Consider the following 22,199-nt stretch of genomic DNA (forward strand, 5'->3'; position numbering starts at 1 on the left):
GAACACAGGTCAATAGCAGAGAACCTGCACAAGCGACGCTGACACAAAAACCCACATATAGTAAGTAAAATAGAAACATCGCCACGTGACCCCACCCTCACTCACCTTTCCCCCACTCCACCTCTTTCTCCCTTTTCTTCCTAATGTCTCAACAAATGAAACTGATCCATAGAAAATGTTATTTGGGGAGAGAGAGAAAAGAGAGAGAGGGAGAGAGAGATTGCACATACTTTTGTAAACAAATAAAATCTTTAATAAAAATACATTTTTTTAAAAAAAGGAGAACTTACCAAATCCACTTTCTGAAACACAGCCATCTTTCAAAATTTACACTTCGCTGAATTTTGCAATGTAGTTGGGTCCAGTCAAGCAACGTGTACTAAAAATGCATATACTAGGGTGTCAGGGACTATCTGGATGAGGAAGAGTAAGAGTGGTGGCTGTTGCCCACCCAAGAGGCCCCCAGGGATGACACAGATGATAATGACTTAGACCCTGGATAGCGGTGGTGGGACACTGGGGACTAGTTTGTGGAAGGGAAGAGCTGGGAGGTGCTAGAAGCAGGTGGTTTGAGTGATAAATGGGGTCAGGAGAAGGAGGGCCTTCCAGGACAGGACTGGGTGCTGAGAGTCTCAGTGTGAGTGTAGACTTAGGAAGAGAGGAGTCAAGAGGTTGCCCCTGCTGCCTGGCAGCTGGATAGTCCCAGTCCTGCTGGGTCTCTTCCTCTCCTGACACCCCACTCAAGGAGAGTCCTGCACGTTACTGAGCAACAGGCCAGACAAACCCAGAGGAAAAGTTCAGCCCCTCGCCACAGTCTACGTTTACTTGGGAGGGATCCAGAGTGAGAGGCTAGAGGGGGAAGGCGGGCCAGTGGTCAGTTCCAACAACATCTTCAGTGAGGTAAGATGAGCAAGAGAAACTCTGCTGTGTTGTTTACTTTCTATGAATAAAAGCTTAATTGCATTCAGTGTCTCAAGTTCTTTCCTGCCCTATGGATGACCTGTACTCAGCTGACAGCTCCTTGACAAAGTGTGCATAAAAATGCATTTATTAAGTGAAAACAACATATAGAAAAGCATTATACATGGGGGAATTGCTCTGCAAAGATGCATTTATATTAGACAAAAGTGCATTTGAAAATGTGTATGTAAGGAGAAATTTGCACACAAAAATGCTGTTGAATTTTCATGGGGACTTTTTTTAAAAAAAATTGCAAACAGTAAGTGGAATTGTGAATAACTGAACTGAATACTGTGTAAGATGAAGAAGTTGCTTTGCGGGCTGAATGTCCAACTCAAGAGCTTCATGGTACAGGACTGAGTGAGCATACTTGAAAGAACTAAGTGCTTATATTTGTTGATCCAAGTTTACCCAAATACCACAGCAGTTATTACTAATAATGCCTACAACATTTGCTCATGTAAATGCTTGACAAAAAGCAGTTGCTGTTTCTATGAGTGTCTAAAAGTGCAAAGTGAGACTGTAGGTGGAGAATGCAGTAATGCATCTGACAGAACAATGAAGAAGTCAATATCTAAACAACTAATTTGGCCTAGTATGAAGGACCTTCCGACTCTGTCGTCTGTGCTATATAAATCTAGCCTGGAATGACAGAGATTTTGAGGTGGAATTCAAATGCTCCTCTGCTTTTATAGCAAGGTCACATTGTTGGGGTGTGATGTTGGCCGGCCGTAAATGAATCAGCTGTTGCCTGGGCAAAAAGCCTCAAGCCCTGAAGCCAGTGGATGTACCATGCAATGATGACAGGAGAAACCAGGCAGGGTCGGTGTAACTCAATCTGGATGCTCATTCAAAATGTTAAATTATCTTTGCAAAGGGATAGAAGGCTTAGAAGGATTTGCAAGAGGCTCCCCTGGGCTGTGACCTTTCTTTTTCCTGAAGATAGGGGCAGCAGCTGGCTCCTGCTTTGGGGAAGGGGGCTGGGAATGAACCTGAAGATGAACTAGAAAACTAGAAACCATTCTACATTCTGCCGCCCAAATGAACTTTTTTTGCGTTTAGCTCACCCAGCAATTATGGAGAATATTTTCAGGTGTAGTTCAGAGATTTTTGAACTTCATTCAAATGAACTAGTTCGTTTCAAGCACTGGACCTGACTAGCAACCACATGGGGGCGGTGTTTCTTTAAATTAACTATCAGATGTGGGGGTCGAATAGTCATTGGCACCATTGCATATCCAGCAGGGAGGTCTAAGCCGCCCTTCCTAACTGTGATATCAGTACAGTGGTACCTTGGGTTACATACGCTTCAGGTTACAGACTCCGCTAACCCAGAAATAGTACCTCGGGTTAAGAACTTTGCTTCAGGATGAGAACAGAATTCATGCTCTGGCGGCGTGGCAGCAGAAGGCCTCATTAGCTAAAGTGGTGCTTTCAGGTTAAGAACGGACCTCCGGAACGAATTAAGTACTTAACCCAAGGTACCACTGTAAATTCCCCCTGTCGTGGCACAGCAGTCTCCTCCATGCTATCTGTGGCATGGTGGCAATGATTTTTTTTTTTACGAAGATCATCGCTCAACCCTCCCTGCCCTATGTGCCACAGTGCTATTGACTACCCCGCAACACATTTAAATAATGTTATTGGTGTCATGTTTAGTCAGGCCTGAGACTATCCCTGACTTGGCTGATAGTATGTGAGAGTCACATACTGCTTTCAGTCCTTTTTGAGAGAAATGGGAAATCACCCTAGGGAGAAGTGAGCACCCTGCTCTCTCTCGCTCTCTCTTTTTTGAAGAGGGTTGTTTGCAAGGTAATGTAAAGAGCTGTTTCCTATATCCACTCTTTTTCTTTTTTTAAAAAAAGAAAATATTAAAAATTTCCAATCAAACCTAATGATATATTCCAAATTATACAAATTATCCAATAATCAAATATTGTGCCTAATTATCAATTATTAATGTTTTTTAGCTAACTTCTCATGCTTCCAGATCGAATGAATCCTTATCATCAAACTGCATTTCAAAATATTACAATAATTCCCTTAATATCCACTTTTTTTTAAACCTTTGAAGGACTCTGAGCAGCAGCAGAGCCATACTCTAATAAAGGGAGTGGGAATTTTCTTCACCAACCAGGGCTCCCCCCCCCCCCAGTCAGAACTCGCTGAAACTCAGTTCTGGCACCTCTCAGGTGGATGCCACTGCCATTATAAGGGAACAAGGGAGGTGTTCTTGGTGAGTTCTGGCACCTCTTTTTTCTAGAAAAAATAGCACTTCCGAGACCCACATTCCCTCCCTGGAGAATCTTCTAGGGACTGCATGCTAGGAGCAGTGGGCGGGGCCAGAAACGAAAGTGGGTGGAGCAATGGATGTGATGTTTACCTTTGTACTGAAGACTGTGTTCCAGCACCACAAATGTCAAGCATTTCTACATAGACACACACATACATCTCTGCATCCTCCCATCCAGGCAAACAAGGAAGCCAAATATGGCAGCGCCTACAAATCATCCCATAAGGCAGTGTTTCCCAACCTTGGGCCTCCAGCTGTTTTTGGACTACAACTCCCATCATCCCTAGCTAGCAAGACCAGTGGTCAGGGATGATGGGAATTGTAGTTCAAAAACAGCTGGAGGCCCAAGGTTGGGAAACATTGCCATAAGGTATAGCTGGGCTTGAAAAGGCCTCTTGGAGCAAACATAAAGGTTACAGCACTCAAGTGCAACCATCTAGCATGGGTCCACGTGAACATTCTCGCAAACCAGCCTTCGGTCAGTAGCACTATCTCCTTGCTGCCTGGTTGCGAACATGGCCTCGGGGGAGATGTCGGCAAATAACAGCTCTGCCTAATTAGATACTTATCTGAAGATAGACAGCTCTTTCATATCAACCATCACGTCACAGAGAACATCAACTTTACGTTTCCCAAGAGAGTAAATTTCCAGCATCTGCCTAGGGCACGGCTAGAGATGCTTTTGTTTGTTGAATTAATCTTCTAATGATGACATTCGTAATTGCTTCATGGTAAAACAGAGGAAAACCATCACACGCTATGTATTCATTAGCAGAAATTGCCGGCCTGTAGATAGGATATCCGCTTGATGGGGCAAAATGTTAATGGAGAGAAAGGCGGCAGCAAAGGGAACGTTAAAAGGCAAAAATAAAAATGCAGGTGGTCCAATTAGTAGCAAAGTAGCCTTTGCCAAACTTGTGCCCTCCTAATTTGCATCAGCCCAAGTCAGTAGGTCTTTGGGCTCATGATGACACTTTCCACCAGCTGCTATAAATTGTCAGGGGTACGCACCACCAAAATCCTCAATACTATCACGTGGCTGCAACTGACATGTGAATGGTGTACATTATTCAGCAGTAAAAAGGACAAAAGGAGAGCCCTGATGGATCAGAGCCCATCTAGTCCAACATCCTGTTCCATAGTGCGTAGCCCACCAGATGCTTCTTGAGAGGTTGACAGGTAGGAACACGGGCATCAAAGTGCTCTTCAGTTCATGTTCCCCAGTTAAGTTTACACGTGTGATGTTTAGAAATACAGTCCAGGTTCCCTATTAGTTTCACCATATCAATAGCTGAAGTAGTTCTGTCTCAGGTTCTGCTGACAACAGGCTAGGTCTCCCTCTAAATACTTGTTTGCTCTAAAGTTGTTATAATCAAACAAGATTTTGCTTCAAACTCCTGCCTATATTTTTCACGGCCCATGAAGAACCTTAACATGTGAAATCCGAGCTTTGTAGTAAAACTTCTACAGACCTCAGTGGTGGCATTCAGGCTCTCAAATTTCAGTGGTGCCTGGGCGACGCTAAAATTCGGTGCCTCCTTTGCCGCCTCTCACGCTTCGTTCTACAGTATTGTTTTGGCACCCCGTGCATTGCGGCGTCTGGTGGAGCCACACTGAAACTGCCTCTGCAGATGTAAGCAGCAACTGTCAGGTTGCTATTGCAAAAGCCTCGCTCACCACGTGGCAATGACAAGACGAAGCCACCACATTGGTGAGGATGCGAGGTTGGGTCGTTTGCTGCCCTGATTGCATTCAGTCCTTTAGAAATGAAATTCCATTTCACCACGACCAACAAATCCCTTCATGGGGTGCGGTTTTGTTATCGGAGGGACAACAGCAAACCCAGCAAAAGGGAAGTAGATTGTTAACAAGTACAAAGTTGGGGGTTACAAACCTCAGAAACTGAAATCTCGAGGCACACAGCTCAGGCCAAACAAAAATTCAGAAACGTCAGCTATGTCAAGTTTGCTGGGGAGGGATGAACTGGAACTTCCTGGTTGATAGTACATTTTTTTGTAATCAACTTAACTTCCCCAGTGTCTCATGAGGGTAAAAGGGTTGTAGAGGGGTGGGGTCACTCACACAAGCCCTGTCCCTAATAGCACCTCCCAAGCACATCCCCACCCCCAATTCCACTACCCTGATTCCAATCCCTTTCCCCAGTAGTTTTTAAAGAAGAACATAAATGTCAGGATATCTGACTGCAGCTCTCTGTCTCTATCTAGTTTTGCCCACTCTTTAACTCCAGAGTTGGGGGTTCGAACCCCACGTTGGGTGAAAGATTCCTGCATTGCATGGGGTTGGACTAGATGACCCTCAAGGCCCCTTCCAACTCTACGATTCTGATAACTACCCTGGGTGGCAAATTATCAACCAGCACCTGCCTTTGTTACAAAATCCAGTCTTAAGACAGTGAGTCCATTTTAATTTTGTTTATTTCCTGAAGAATGATACTGACAGCTCAGGATTGGATGTCAATTCTCATTTGGCTAGCAAACACTGAATCAGTAATTCTAAAGCTTTGGTTTTAAAATGCTAGTTGTGTTCTACAAAGTGCTTCAGGTTTGTCTATTCTGGGGTTATAATTATTCCCTCCACTAGCCATGGCCAATTGCATATGAAATGCCATGAAATCAGAGAAACCTTAAGGCGCATACATAAAGGAACTTGTGCTGCCTGCTAATGTGTGATATTTTTGGTCCAGTACTTTGGATTTAAAGTGTTATGAGGAAACTAACCCTGAAGCTGGAGGAAATTCAGCCTATGTGAGAAATGCAGCAACCGACTTAAAATTCTTTCTAGAAATGTATGCGAATAAATACATATAATGTAATGAATATATAGATAACCAACTAACAATTAAAAACATAGGAACAATATATAGTGGCAGGCCTTCTGCACACAATACAGTGGTACCTCAGGTTTCAGACGCTTCAGGTTACAGACGCTTCAGATTACAGAGTCTGCTAACCCAGAAATAGTACCTCGGGTTAAGAACTTTGCTTCAGGATGAGAACAGAAATCGTGCTCTGGTGGCGCGGTGGCAGCGGGAGGCCCCATTAGCTAAAGTGGTACCTCAGGTTAAGAACAGTTTCAGGTTAAGAACGGACCTCCGGAATGAATTAAGTTCTCAACCCGAGGTACCACTGTAATATACAGTGGTACCTCTAGTTGCGGTCACAATCTGTTCCGGGGTGCTGTTCGCACCCCGAAAAGTCTGCAACTAGAGCGGCACTCCTGTGCAAGCACGGAGCACGATAGAGAGCTTCTGTGCATGTGCGAAGTGCGCTGAATGCCTCTGCGCGTGCAGCAAAACCCGGAAGTATACACATCCGGGTATGCCGCGTTTGCAACCCGAAAATCTGCAACGCGAAGGGAACGTAACAAGAGGTATGACTGTACATTATGTGCATTCTGGCTGTATACACACCACATATTTAAAGCACATGACATACCTCAAAGAATTCTGGGAATGGTAGTTTAAGGGTACTGGGGATTGTAACTCTGAGGGGCAAACTAGTTTACCCAGAATTCTTGGGTGGAAGTCAATGGAGGAAATAAGATCCCTGATTGACACAAAGCTTACTGGGCAACCTTGCCTGTTTGTTTCAACCTTATTTACCCCACAGGGATCTTGTGAGGATAAAGTGAGAGGGACCATGTATGAATGCTCTGGATGAAAAGTGAGGCAAATGTATTAGATTGACAGACAGAATAATATATATCTGCCAAGAAGAAGATTAATTTGCCCTGGGGAAGAAAAAAGAACATTTTTTTAAAAAAATCCATAATTACAGCACATTTTCTTTATACATCTATTTCTACCTATAGCTATGTATCTTTGCAAATAACTGGTACTTCCAGATGAAATTGTACATTTAATGGTATGAGTAAGATGCAGAAATGTTTTAGGAAGTATGCACCATATGTTTCATGCCTTGCTTTTTGCTTGATTTATGGAATTATTTATAGGACCATGCCATAATTAATTATTTTGTTCAGAGCATCCCACAAGTGACAGTAATTATCCAGCAGTCTAGCTTTTTCTTTTACATTTTTTCAATCCCCCACACTGGTAAATTTGATATAAAAAAAGAGGAAAGGGGGGGTTAGATCTCTCCTGTGCAAGGAAAATTATGGGTGCGTGGGCACAGCATTGCTTTAGTTTTTTGTTTTGGTACCTTGTTATGCCAATGTCCTCAGAGACTTTGCAGAGAAATTGAAGGCAGGGGAATGAATAAATAAATGAATAAGTGACACAGAAAATACAAACTGTATTGAACTTGGCTTGTGTTATGTGATAATTAACTCCTAATTCAGGTCACATCCATGCCATGCATTTATAGCACACAGCTTCCCCACAAAGAATCCCAGGGACTGTATTTTACCCCCACAGAGCAACAATTCTCACCACCCTTGGGGGAAAAACACTACAGTTCCCAAGATTCTTTGGGGGAAGCCATGTGCTTTAAAAGAAGTTTGAAAGCAAGTTTGCTAGTGGGACACTGCATGCTCATTGCACAAATGGCAAGGGAGACTTTGCATTGGTGTGAAGAATTTACAATGTGTTGATTTTAACTGGTCACACTTAGAATGTTGACTTTGCAAATACCGCTTCTTGGCTTATCAAGTGCAGCTCCTCAACATCCACTGGACTTTGCAAACGTGTTACATCTGTCATGCATTCAGCATTCCTTCGAATGAGCTTATATGCTTAAATTAGCCCAGCAAAACCTTTTGCGTGGTTATTTTAGAACCATCTATCATTAACATGTCAGATAGGAATCAGAAGAGCTTTCTGTAGGCCATGGGCTTTTTAAAAAGGGAAGACATTTACAGTGGGGAGGGAAGGCCATTGCAGAGGGAGTAAAGGACCCCTGGACAGTTAGGTAAAGGTAAAGGGACCCCTAACCATTAGGTCCAGTCGTGACCGACTCTGGGGTTGCGCGCTCATCTCGCTCTACAGGCCGAGGGAGCCGGCGTTTTGTCCGCAGACAGCTTCTGGGTCATGTGGCCAGCATGACTAAGCCGCTTCTGGCGAACCAGAGCAGCACACGGAAACACCGTTTACCTTCCCGCCGGAGCAGTACCCATTTATCTACTTGCACTTTGACGTGCTTTCGAACTGCTAGGTTGGCAGGAGCAGGGACCAAGCAACGGGAGCTCACCTCGTTGCGGGGAGTCGAACCGCCGACCTTCTGATCGGCAAGTCCTAGGCTCTGTGGTTTAACCCACAGCACCACCCGCGTCCCTAAGCGCCACCCGCGTCCCTGGACAGTTAAGTTCAGTCAAATTTGACTATGGGGTGTGGCGCTCATCTCGCTTTCAGGCCGAGGGAGCTGGCGTTTGTCAGCAGACAGCTTTCCGGGTCATGTGGCCAGCATGACCAAACCGCTTCTGGCACAACGGGACACCGTGATGGAAGCCAGAGTGCACGGAAACACTGTTTACTTTCCCGCCACAGCGGTACTTATTTATCTACTCACGCCAATATGATTTTGAACTGCTAGGTTGGCAAGAAGGCAGGTCAGTCCAACATCAGCATGGACCACCCCTGGATCGCTTCTGGGGTCTCCGCAGCCTGGCATGCCCTGCTGCTAACACTTCTCCGGCCCACAGTGCAAACACCTTCTTATTTCCAACCAGAAGCACTGCATCAAACTGGGGGCAAAACCAGATGAGATAAAACATGCCTGCCTCATTCACATGTGAAGCACAGAAATGGGAGGCCTTCAAGAGAGATTGCCACGGGCTTGTGTGAATTAGCAGTCTCCAAGCTACACTTGAGTAGATCAACCACGTGAGCCACCTTTTTTTTAGGGCAAGTTGGCCCTGGTGAATCTCTGGGACTGACTCAGAGCAAACTAGGCATCACATCCTTCACACAATTAGGAATGGCCAGATTTTTTATTTTTTAATTAGTGAATAGCAGGAGCAGAGGCCTCCAGACCAGATCAGGCCCATGGCAGGGAGGGAAGGTGGGATATAACCCTTTGTCCGACTGTGGTCCTGGATTCCCTCTGCAACTGCCATTTGAATTTGGGGTGCGTAATGGCATAATAAAAATGAGTAACCAAATTATACCATGCTATTAAGGATGCCCAAACTATAGGGCCAACATGCCTGAAAAATGTGGTTGCTTTGGCTTCTTTTTTGTTTGTTTACCTACACTGGCCTGGAGCAGAGGATGTTGTTGTTTTAACCACCAACTGCAAGGAATTTATTTGTGTGGCTCTCTTGACTGGTCATTGAAAACAAGCCCCAGAATTTAGCAAAACAGGCTCATTTAACATCACAAAGGGAATGATTAAAACCCACTGCGTTATTATGAGCCTTTCATGTACCCTGCGTGAAATAACTTGGAGAGCACAACAAACAGAGGAAGTGCTGTTTCCCGTGAAAGCATGAAAACTTCTGCAGCTGAATTTTTGCTCAGTGTGTCTTGGACCAGCTATTGGCACCCAAGTTCTGTTCACTCATTTTATTTATTTCATAAAACTTATACATAAGCTTGATTATGTAAAAACAAAGAACCAAACCAAACCAAAAACCTAAAAGCAAGCTCCCTGTCAAAGACCGGTAAAATTGCCCACTTGACTGAGGTATTGCAAGAGACAGCAAAATATGAATTCAGTTTGATATAGAAAAAAATTAACCATTAGTGTAACTGATCTCTGCAAGGGTCGCAGCAACCCAAAGGCGGAAACTCAACTGCGCTCACATGGTGGAAGGTTGTTCTGAAAACTTGCCCACTGCCAAATTCTCACTGTAGCTAAGAACAGAATGCCTCATAACTTATACTCTTGCACTGAAATGAATCTGTTCCTCCATCTAGTTGGCTTGAGTTGGACGTAGATTCTTCTTCAGAGAAACAGGACTGGTGCTGGTAAAAAGGAGGAAGCAACAACATTTTGGCATCCCATGATGTAAATTCCTCTTCAAAAGCAAAAAAAAAAAAAAAACCCACCTTGCAGTACTGCTCCTGTTTTTACTGCATTTCACCAGAAGAGGGTAGAGTTTGGAAAGCACTTGACGGCAGCCTGGAAGTCCTATTGTGCTTGTAAACAGCAAGGGGGATAACAAGCACAACTTTATCCTTCGCACACTTCAAGCCCTTGTGTGAGGGAGCTGCTGCAAAACTCCAGAATACCTTTGTAGCAAAAGACACACAATAGAATTCCCTCTGTGAGCCTCTCTGAAGCCAAGACATCACAAAAGCAGCTGATGGGACTTGTCTCTTTTTTTCCTCTCTTTCTCTCTCAGAACTGTTTCGTTCACTTTTGTTGTTATTTAGGCATAAGGGACTTATTGTAGGAACCAGAATCTCCGATGGCAAATCAATGCCATTTCAGGAAATAAAGAAAAGCTGAAAACAGCAATGGGTGAGTTTCCTTAAGTGTTCCTCTGTCTCCCTGTCTGTCTGTCTCTCTCTCTCTCCCCGACTCCTCGTTCAAATCTATTGGAGCAACTGCTGCTACTCAAACAACCGCGCTCTCTCACTCGCAAGCAGACAGATGACTTGCCTCTCCACTGCAGCTTGTTGCAGACTTCGCAAGGTTTCGCAGCCTGCAGGTTTTCCTTTTGCAGTCTATTTTTCCCCCAGTCCTGTTCAAAGTCGTTGCCACTTAAGGTTTTGCTAATGAACAGCTGACTTGATTTATCGCAAAGCTTCTCCCGTAATAACCTGTGGGAGGAGAAGGCTGTTGGAAACAAGGCAATAACGTTAAAATGGCAGATGACATTAGTTTTCAAGAGCTGGAAAGTGACGGGTCAGAGAACAGTGAAGAAACAGAGATTGTCGTCAATGTCGGTGGGGTGAGGCAGGTGCTGTACGGAGACCACCTCAATCAGTACCCAAAAACGAGACTAGCAGAGCTTGTGAACTGTTTATCAGGGGGATATGACACCATTTTCTCACTTTGCGATGACTATGATCCTGGGAAGAGAGAATTTTACTTCGACAGAGATCCGGATGCTTTTAAATGCATAATTGATCTGTATTATTTCGGGGAGGTTCACATGAAGAAAGGGATATGTCCCATTTGTTTTAAGAACGAAATGGAGTTTTGGAAAGTGGATCTCAAATTCCTGGATGACTGCTGCAAAACTCACCTCAGTGAAAAAAAGGAAGAGCTAGAAGAGATTGCCCGCAGGGTCCAGCTGATTTTGGACGACTTGGGACTGGACACCTCCGAAAACCGCTGGAAAAAATGTCAAAAGTACATTTGGAAATTCATGGAAAAACCAGAATCTTCGTACCCAGCTAGAGTAATAGCAGTTGTGTCTTTTCTACTCATCCTAACCTCATCGGTAGTGATGTGTGTGGGGACCATCCCAGAATTGCAGGTGGAGGACTCTGAAGGAAAATCTGTTGAGCACCCAGTGCTGGATAAGATTGAGACAGCTTGCATAGTCTGGTTTACTCTCGAGTACATCCTCAGACTCATCTCATCCCCTAACAAATTACACTTTGCTCTTTCTTTCATGAACACTGTCGACATATTTGCAATACTTCCCTTCTATGTCAGCCTGATATTGACCCACTTAGGTGCCAAACTGATGGAGCTAACGAACGTGCAACAAGCCATCCAAGCGCTTCGGATCATGAGGATCGCAAGGATTTTCAAGCTGGCACGGCACTCCTCGGGTCTACAGACTTTGACCTACGCTCTTAAAAGAAGCTTTAAGGAGTTGGGGCTCCTCCTGATGTATTTGGCTGTTGGGATATTTGTGTTTTCTGCCCTCGGTTATACGGTAGAGCAAAGCCACCCCGAGACGATGTTTAAGAGCATCCCCCAGTCCTTTTGGTGGGCCATCATAACCATGACCACGGTGGGTTACGGGGACATTTACCCAAAGACCACATTGGGCAAGCTCAACGCTGCCATCAGTTTCCTTTGCGGGGTCATAGCCATTGCACTACCGATCCACCCTATCATTAATAACTTTGTCAGATACTATAACAAGCAGAGAGTGTTGGAGACAGCTGCCAAGCATGAACTGGAACTGATGGAGCTAAATGCAGGCGATAACAAGAAAGGTGGAAGCCCCAGGTGTGAAGCTGCATCTCTTCTGGAGACAGAAAAGGAAGATCCCCGATGGAGCAGCCATCTCAGATTCTCCAACAGTGATACCGTCATTCACCTCCTGTCAGATAACCACCACCGAACCAGACTTCAGAGCTGTAAGTAGGCTGTGAGTTTGCCTCCATTTGGTGGAAATCTGGAATACAAGTGACAATCTCGTCTTGAAATAAGAATAAAAGGGACTCCTTTGAGGTCAGCCGCTCTGTTTCATGTGCATATATTTATACATAGGCAGACATATATGTATATATATGTGTGTGTGTATAGACACACACACACACACACACCTCAACAACTCCATCTCAGCTTAGTAAGCCATTGTTTATAAAACACAAGAACACAATGAATGTATGGCCAGATATAATGACTGCATCCTGACTCATCCCTTTGTAAACATTTCAGAGGGGTAAAAAAAAAGCATACCAGTCAGTATATATAAAACGGATGTAAATTCTTACAGAGTCAGAAAAAAATGTATGTATAATAATAAAGGGGGGTGGGAAGAGAACAACGCTGAAAAAGCAAGTTCTGTCAAATGTTTCTCTAGTTGGGAAGTGCTGTTTGAAAGAAAAATTAAACTGAACTGTCACTTTAAACCACGTGTTCTGCCTAGCAAAATGCTACTAGAGAGATATGATGCTCTGGGAGATAAAGCAAATGTAAAGAAGCCTCTGAACCTTAATGTTTGGAGAATTCCACCTTCGTTTTTAATAGAGAAAAATGTTTATCGTTCTAGCCAGATTTTTGAAAGAGAAAAGTATGCAGAGCCAATGTGTTAATGATAGAAATATAACAGCAAATAAAAAAGTCTTGATTAAAATGCAGTGGGCATGATTTTCTTTAAGTAACTTCCTTCAGTTCTTCACAGGGAAGTTGCATACTATATGTATATATATCCCAAAGCTGAACACTTACCAAAACCTGTGAGCATTCTAAATCTTTCAAAATAAATATTAAGTAACTGCAATGTATATTCTACTTATAATGATCAACTATTAGTACAGCAACACAGCACATGTTTTCTTAAGATGAGGAAAGGAATTTTGTGTGCCTGATGTCCTGTGTTTCATCGGCACAGCACATAAATTGCCCATTGTATATCAATGGGCAATTTATGATGTGATGTATTTGGATAGCTAAGTAAAGAATCTTAGAAAATCAACAGGATTTTAAACTGCCCAGGCTATCCCTGCTTTATGTTGGAAAGGCTTTATGATGCTTAGAACTTCCTGGCTCGAATGCAGTGGTGCAATTGCTGTACAAAATGCCAGCGGCTGGCTTTCCCCCTATGGGAGGGCACAATCAAGGGGGCAAAAAGCATAAAAGCCTGCCAATCCAAATGGGTGGGGAGAAACCCATGCCAAATTATGTGTTTGTTGCCATACGTCTGGAATTTCCTGGAAATAGCTGGGATTCAGCCGTGAATTTCCATAAAAATAGCTCAAACAACTTCTTTTTTAAAAAGAAAAATAGCTCAACAACTTTGGCCAAAAAAAACCGCTCAACTAGTTTTGTGTCCGGACTTCTACTTTTTGAAAATATGGCAACCCTAATCAACATTTTCATCATTGTGGGAGTGGATTGGGCATTGGGTGCCCTGAAAACAAATGCATAAGAAAGAAGGCAGCAAATGTATGTGCGCACCACTTCCCACCACACTTTAACATGTTATGCCATTGTGTTCACCTGAAGAATGTCTCTGTGGTTTCAATGTAATTGTTTGGAACTGGGGGTTTGAAAGCACTTATTTGAATAACCTCATTCACATTTTCTTGGAACTTTTTCCCACAAAGGAGCCATGTTAGTCTTTTTGAGGATCTAGACCATTGGTCGGCAAACTAAGGCCCGGAGGCCAGATCCGGCCCAATTAACTTCTGGATGCGGCCTGTGGATGCTGATTGTTTGGGCTGCACCATTTCCCCCCTCCCTCCCACACACTGTGGCGGCACCTCCTCCCTCCCTCCTCCTGGCTTCTCCCCGCCCTGCCTAGAGGAGGAAGGGGGTTGGGCTTTGTTGAGCCGCGGTTGGCTGAGCGCCATTTTAAGCAGCCCCTCCCCAGAGCCAGCCCTTTCATGCCACTCATTATCCCTCCGCCGCCACTGCCGCCAGCCCCCGCCGCTTGCAAGGCACAGGTAAGCAGCCACTGGGGCTCATCCAGTGCTGTGGAGAAGGGAGGGGAGAGTCGTGGGAGGGGATTCCCCCCCAAAAAAATATAGTCCAGCCCCTCACAAGGTGTGAGGGACAGTGGACCGCCCCCTGTAGAAACAGTTTGCTGACCCCTGATCTAGACCAACATCCCACAAACTTCTAAGAGCTGAGGCACACCTTTGTTTCTGAATTACAACAGGAGGCACATTTCGGCTTTGTGCCTGAATCTATAGCCCTCTACTGTCCAGATAAAACAGGGAAATCCCATTTTGTGTGTGTGAGAGCACGGCAGCCATGTTGGGTGCCGTGATCTCACCCTGAAAAAAGTGCATCCTTTGATGCCACGATCTTGTGTGGGTCACATGATTCGCACAGGAGTATGGCCCCAGAAGACGGGCGTTTTTCGCCCGAGTGTGTTGGAGAGTACCTGAGAGTGCTTAGTTTCAGAGTATGTAAGACTAAGAATTTTGGTCTCTTGTGCCCTCAGTGTTTTGCCTTAGCATTTCTGAAAGAAAACCCAGAGCCCAATTTTATTTGGGATGAAACAGGAAGTTTCTTCTGGAGCACAAAGAGGAGACTGTAGTCATACTGGCAGACCCATGACTCCTCTGCCCCCCTCCCCCACTGGCCATATGTTTATTTTATTGTATATAATTACATACTTATGGGGCAGTTTCCAACTAACATATCCCACCAGTGCAGGGATTTTCGCTTGCGCAGTGGAATTTCTCCTCCTTCTCTTCGCCCTACATGCACCCAAAACCTTCCCTAAATCTGCTCTGGAGAGTTGGGGAAGATATTTTTTTGAGGGGGCAGGCAGGGCTCAAAGGAAAAGTCCCATTGCACAAGCAGAATTTCCCCCCCAATGGAACATGACAGCTGGAGACTGCCCATAGGCTGGACACTGTGATAGCGACCAAAGAGTTGGAATTCATAGAATTGTAGAGTTGGAAGGGACCACGATGGGTCATCTAGTCCAACCCCTGCAATGCCCAGAGTGGGCCTCAAACCCACAACCCTGAGTTTAACAGTCCCGTGCACTACCAAACTAAGTTATCTCTTTAAAATTGTTATTATAATCATTTTCTGTTCTCCTGTATTTGTACACTAGGCCTCACTATTACAGGATAAAAACAAGCAACAATTAGAGGGACAAATGCCCAAATCATGATGCAATACTTAAACCCATTGTTTTATTTTGGCTGTTGTTAATTACATTTTTATCCCACACTTTCGCCAAAGATTTTAGGGTGGCATAGATGAGTCTTCCCCTCTTCGGAATGGCAAACCCAAGGTCCGCCGTCCCCCAACATTTGAGCTGCATGGTTGAGTGGGGATTTCAGCCCTAGTACAGCAAGGGACGCGAGTGGCGCTGTGGGTTAAACCACAGAGCCTAGGACTTGCTGATCAGAAAGTCGGTGGTTCGAATCCCTGCGACAGGGTGAGCTCCCGTTGCTCGGTCCCTGCTCCTGCCCACCTAGCAGTTCAAAAGCACGTCAAAGTGCAAGTAGCGAAATAGGTACCGCTCCGGCGGGAACGGCGTTTCCATGCGCTGCTCTGGTTCGCCAGAAGTGGCTTAGTCATTCTGGCCACATGACCTGAAAGTTGTACGCCTGCTCCCTCGGCCAGTAAAGCGAGATGAGTGCCGCAACCCCAGAGTCGGTCACAACTGGACCTAATGGTCAGTTTACCTTTACCTTTACAGCAATCTAAGCACTGCTCCACATAGTGCGTGGCTGCCACATATAGGGACAAATAATTACGACCAACTTTATTACAGTATATGAAGGTGGTGGGGAGATGCTAAATAAAACTGTCAAATGCTCACTGCTATAGTCTCTAGGCCCAACAGTTCTTATTAAACATGACATTCAACATGGCAATGACTCATTTTATTAATGGTAATTATTTCTTTAGTTAGACACAGCCTGGAGCAAGAAGGGATGTGTAAATTATGCCACTTTGGAAAGAGATTAGGAAGGCAGGTAGCTCAGAGGCACACTGCTTCTCTAGAAACAGAGATAGTAGTAGCTCCAGAGTCTTTGAAAGGCATCCTTTCCCCCACCCTGCAGGGGATCTGGGTCCAGGACAAGGACAAAAAGATGGAGCAAAGTCTGTATAGCTCAATTGGTTAGAGCGTGGTGCTGATAACACCAAGGCTGCAGGTTCGATCCCTGTATGGGACAGCTGCCTATTCCTGCATTGCGGGGGGGTTGGACTAGATGAATCCTCAGGGTCCCTTCCAACTCTACAATTCTATGAAAGTCTCAAGGGATGCTATAAGCAAAACCGATAATGGAAACAGAATTGCAAAGTTGGAAGGGACCACAAGGGTCATCTAGTCCAACCCCCTGCAATGCAGCAATCTTTTTGCCCAATGTGAAGCTCAAACCCACAACTCTCAGATTAAGAGTCACAGGCTCTCCCAATGGAGGATTGGTTTTCTTGAGGAAAGAATACTGGTTTGTGCTCTTTTTTTCAGATTGATTATTGGCTCTTCAGATCTTAAAGGAATACAATGTTTTTTTGCTTTGCTATTCATTTGTTATAATCACATTTGTTTCACTGTGCATTTATTTTCAGTACATTCGTTTTCACTACCCACTTTTAAAAAGTGTCTTTATCTTAACTTCTTCTACCACTCCTTTTTTTGCCATAGCCTGGTTTGGTGGCAGCAGTGGAACTGACTCTGGCAATTGTCTTGTGGTACCCACCATTTTCTCTTCTTGGAATACAACAGATGTGGCATTATTCCAGAACATTCTGAGAGAAATATGTTTGCCCTGTCATATCTAAGCTCGGTGAAAGCATAATTCTAAACAATTTTCTGAGAGAAAATGGCGGCCACCACACACAAAAAAGCAATACCCATTGATGGTTTTCATTTCCCTCTAAGAATGACCTCCATGTTGCAATGTTCTGGGGCATGCTGTGGGTGATGGCAGGCACCATTTTTGTGTGTGCGCTGGCCACTAATTCCCCCTCAGAATGTTCTGGAACAATGCGACATTACAGGTTAGCAGGAATGGTGGCTGCCTAGAGGGGAAAAACCCAAAGGTAAATCAAATACATGATGGATGGAATAACATAAAGGAACCTAGGTGTAGCAGTTGTGATGTGATGCAAGTACAGGGTGAGGATGTACAAAACTATGGTCACATTCATAGCCTACCTTTAAAGCACTCATACTACTGTCATGGCTTTTCTCTGTTAATCCTTGGATCTGCAGTTTGTTAAGGTTCTCCTTAAATCCTCAGCAGCTTTTACAAACTACAATTCCCAGGCTTCTTTGAGGGGTTCCATGACAGTTAAAGTGATATAACAGTGTTTCAAACAAATGCTGTAGGTGTGAACAGTATTTTAATCCACTTTCACATCCTCTTCAGCATACTGTCTGAAACACTGTTTTGTCTTAATATGCAGACCTGGGAATCGAAGGGTCGTATGATCACACCTCCTCTGTGCCCTTAAAGCCTCCCTCCCACTAGATCCCTACAACTGAAAGAGGCAAGTAGTTCAAATTCATGACAGTGCAGGCAAGTTTCCCCGGTTATCCTTGCATTCCAGCTCTACTCTCTCTGCTACGAATTTAGACCACAAGCAAAAGGCAGGTGCAGTAACAGAAGGGCAATTATGGAGCAAATAGCTCGAATTGACATCTGCAAGCAGAAGTCATTTCACTTTGCTGCAGGGGAAGGCAAAAAATAACCCCACTGAGGGTTACTGGCCAATCTGACCTAAGGCAAAAACTCCTTGCCAACTCCAGACACGGGGATCAGTAAGACTTTGAGCAGGAGCCAATCCCAGCCAAGAGAAAGGCTGTGAATGCGTCTTTATGTCATGCAACAATTAATGCCTAGTTTTAGCTAGCTGCTATTTTAAATTCACATAAAAAGCAGCATCAGCATCTCAGCTTTAGGACCAAAAAGTGCAGTATGTGCTGGCCAAACCTCACACAAATTCAATGAAGGTGGGGAGTCCACCTGCAGAATGGGAGACGGCCAACAATGGCAGATGATGACACACCGCAGCTGAAGAGCCTGCTAAGAAGTTTAAATATGAACTACATAAGTCCAACCATGCCTAAAGGTAAAGGGACCCCTGACCATTAGGTCCAGTCGCAGACAACTCTGGGGTTGTGGCGCTCATCTCGCTTTATTGGCCGAGGGAGCTGGCGTACAGCTTCCGGGTGATGTAGCCAGCATGACTAAGCCGCTTCTGGTGAACCAGAGCAGTGCACGAAAACGCCCTTTACCTTCCCGCCAGAGTGGTACCTATTTATCTACTTGCACTTTGACGTGATTTCGAACTGATGGGTTGGCAGGAGCAGGGACCGAGCAACTGGAGGTCACCCCGTCGCGGGGATTCGAATGCCGACCTTCTGATCAGCATGTCCTAGGCTCTGTGGTTTAACCCACAGCGCCACCCGCATCCCACTGAAGTCAATGGGATTAACTCTAAGGTAAGTGGAGCTAGGATTTCAGCCAGAGTCTGTCTGTACCCTATGGGAGACAACTTATGAAAACGCACATGCTCACTAAGCTCTGTTTATACTGTATATCCAAGTTGCACATGGAAGGAAGGATATAGGATCATGTTTACTGTCCCCATGACCAAACCTCCGCATGTGCATCAGGTCTTCTGTGCAGAGGCTACACAGGTACACGTTCAACATGTGTAGGTTCTGCACAGATGAGCTGAACGCACAGAGGTTGGAGACTGGCGATAGAAGACATGTCCGATTCCTGTCCTTCACCCTGGCTTCACCTCTTCCTTGCACTCACCTGAACAGGGCTCAAAACACTGCAAACTCTGAGTGGAACAGAATCAGCCCACTGCCTGCAACGGTGCTGTGCAAGAGCAACAGACTTCTGAAGAATTCAGCTTCAGGTGCAGGGAACCAATTACGGAAGTACCCTACTTAAGGAAGGAGACGCACAATCTTTCTTGGAATGCTGCTGTTCCATCAAGCTGTATTGATTACTAGAGTCATTCTCACTGTGAGCAAAGCATGCTCTAGCCCCTTGGATGATCCGTAGTCTTTCATCAAGCACATAACAACAACAACAGTGCCTTACATTGTATTTTAAGCAACCAGCACAATATTCTTATGGGAATGAGATTAAAAACAGATGGGTTCAGAATTTGTGGGAGAGTGGTATTAAAATCATGGAGGAACAATCAGCCTGCAAAACGAAGAAAAATGAAAACTTGCAGCACAATGCTTTGCATTTTTACTCATCCCTCATCTACAAAGATGCTTACTCTCAGGAAAGCATGCATCAAACAACAGCCGTATAGCCCAATCCTATAAACACGCCCAATGGCTACATCCTATCAGCGTCCATGGAACTTACTCCAAGGTAAGCGTGTATTGGGTCGCCAACGCTGTCTTAGGGACCAATTCAGGCTATATGGATGTGACATACATACTCATTTAACACATCTAGTCCCTTTTATCCAGCTGCCCTGGGAGCTTCAGACCACCCAGGTTGACCCCCCCACCCTCCTCACCATCTCCATGGCTGATGGCGAGAGTGGTAGGGCTACTACAAACCTGCACTCTGCAGAATAAATCATTATCATTTTATTCGTGTGTAGTTTTATTGCTTACTTCCTTTGTTTTGTTTTAGATTTTGCAATATTCATCTAAAAATTTGGGACTTAATTTTATAAAATGAAGCAAAGTAAGACTACCCTACCAGTGTTAGCATTGGAGTTCCCCCTTGTGGAGAAAGGCACTCAGATTTGCTTTTATTTTCATGGCATCCAATTAGCAAGTGTGGCAATCTTAAGTTTATACAATCAGCATGCAATCAGGAAAAGGTTCTCAGTCCTTGGTAGCAGTGTGGGACCAGTTCTGCCATACATTGCATTTTATAAAACACCTCAGCTTCTCCTGCAACATGCTCTACTATTTGATAACATATTAGAAACAGCGTGATCCCTTATATACTGGGAAAAAAAAGAGAGTAACAGTATGGACAAAATGAATGTTGACTTTAAACCACTTTTCAGAAGTTCAGGGCAATGACCGTACATGAGCCATTATGTTTTCTTACTGAGAATAAGGGGTTAGGTGATAAGGGCATACCATTATTTAATTTTGACACATTGTGAGGGAATCCACTATTGGTCCACAAGATATCGGCCCTAAAGCTTCTGTGTCATTTCACAGAATCATCGTAGAGTTGGAAGAGACCCTGAGGACCATCTAGTCCAACCCCCCTGCAACGCAGGAATAAACAGCTGACCCTGAACTTGCAACCTTGGTGTTATCAGCACCACACTCTAGCCAACTGAGCTATCCAGCTGTAGCATTCATTGCTCTCTAGTTCATATTGCTCTGATTCATCCTTGCATGTAAAGCATATTAGCTGGAGCTCATTCCATGTTCTTGTGTCTTACCTCTGCATGGCAGGATCCTAATCCTAGGCAGAATCTCTGGGCATTGTCTAGGTAACCCTCCCTTCAAGAGGGATGCATGACCATGTAGGAGAGCCCCACTCCTAACACCTTGAGGCTATGCTTCACACCATGCTTGCTTTTGCTGTATTTGAGAAGGAGCTCTGTGCATGCTGTGTGTGGAATCACTCCATTCCAGGATGGAGGTTCAGATGGGTCCAGTATCTACCTCCCCCAAAACAATATGGAGTTGTTCTACATACATATGTCGTCAGATGCACAGAGCTGCTTCTCCTGTATGTTGGAGATGCATGGATGGCAGAGCACCTACTTGGCAGGCAGATTGGGAGCAGCCCACTCCCCACTTCAAAGCATGGGGGGGGGGATGTGCAACATCCTAGCCTTTTACCCACAAAATCTAGATACTGGTCACACAGACCTAGCTGAACGGTTTGTTATCACATCACATAGGCCCAAGGGTCTGTTGCCGCTGTCACACGACTACCAGATCATGGTGGAAATGCAAACATGTGAAAACCACGTGGGTCGTTCATGTCATGCAGAAACTTCCCATAGCAACACCTGCAGATGGTGCTGCAGCTCAGTAGCAGAGAATGCATGAAGTCCCAAATTTTAATCTCTGGCTTCTCCCATTTAAAACAGTCTTGGGTAACAGAGTTGGGGGGGAAATATCTGCTTGAGGCCCTGGAGAGCTGCTGCCAGTTGCAATACATAGTGCTACACGAGATGTACCAATGGTTTGGCTCGGTATACTGCAGAGTACATGCGAGGGCTGTGCAGCTATCTATGGTCTCATCGTGGCACTGCTGCGTTCCACAGGCAAGCTACCACAGAGGGTATTGGAACGGCTACTCTCTCCAGTCAAATACCACAAGCACATTTGCGCAGGAACAAAGCACCAACACCCCTTGCCAACAGAGTTTTTTGTTTCTACTGTTTTTCGTCAAGTATAATAAATCAGAACGAAACTGCAGTTCCTAGACGACTCTTTTGAGGGGCAAATATAAACTAACTGGCAAATGGCCTTTCAGATTTGAGCGTTGTGCCAATTAGCCATTTGTACAGGGGATAGAAATGCTTTCCAGGGGTGGGGGTGGGGAATGCACACACACACAAACCCACCTGCAGCTGTGGAGATGGAGTGTTTACCCTCAAGAGCAAATTAATCCCCCCCAGCACGCCATTTATTCCTGCTTCCTTCTATACCCCTTCAGCAAAAGAAATACAAACCAGGACAGTCCTGCAAATTGTGTTCAGCTAATGTCCAAAAAAGGCAGCGTGCGCTA

At 44.8% G+C, this 22,199-nt stretch overlaps 1 protein-coding gene and 1 long non-coding RNA gene across 3 annotated transcripts in view; one reads left to right on the top strand and one right to left on the bottom strand.

The window, feature by feature from the left end:
- The window catches only part of LOC309339334, a 137,894-nt gene that overhangs the window by 23,922 nt on the left and 91,773 nt on the right, over nucleotides 1-22,199 (bottom strand). The window lies entirely within an intron of this gene.
- Nucleotides 10,222-13,163, top strand: KCNF1 (potassium voltage-gated channel modifier subfamily F member 1). 2 transcript variants are annotated; one of them, XM_081857203.1, is made up of 2 exons: nucleotides 10,222-10,855; nucleotides 10,947-13,163. In XM_081857203.1, the coding sequence occupies exons 1-2, from the start codon at nucleotides 10,768-10,770 to the stop codon at nucleotides 12,443-12,445; spliced, it is 1,587 nt and encodes a 528-aa protein (XP_081713329.1). In that variant the 5' UTR covers nucleotides 10,222-10,767; the 3' UTR covers nucleotides 12,446-13,163. The 2 variants fall into 2 exon arrangements, with proteins under 2 accessions (XP_081713329.1, XP_081713328.1); XM_081857202.1 differs by having other exon boundaries at nucleotides 10,851-13,163.

The sequence above is a fragment of the Podarcis erhardii genome (assembly GCF_964252035.2).
Source record: "Podarcis erhardii genome assembly, chromosome: 3".
Taxonomy (NCBI): domain Eukaryota; kingdom Metazoa; phylum Chordata; class Lepidosauria; order Squamata; family Lacertidae; genus Podarcis; species Podarcis erhardii.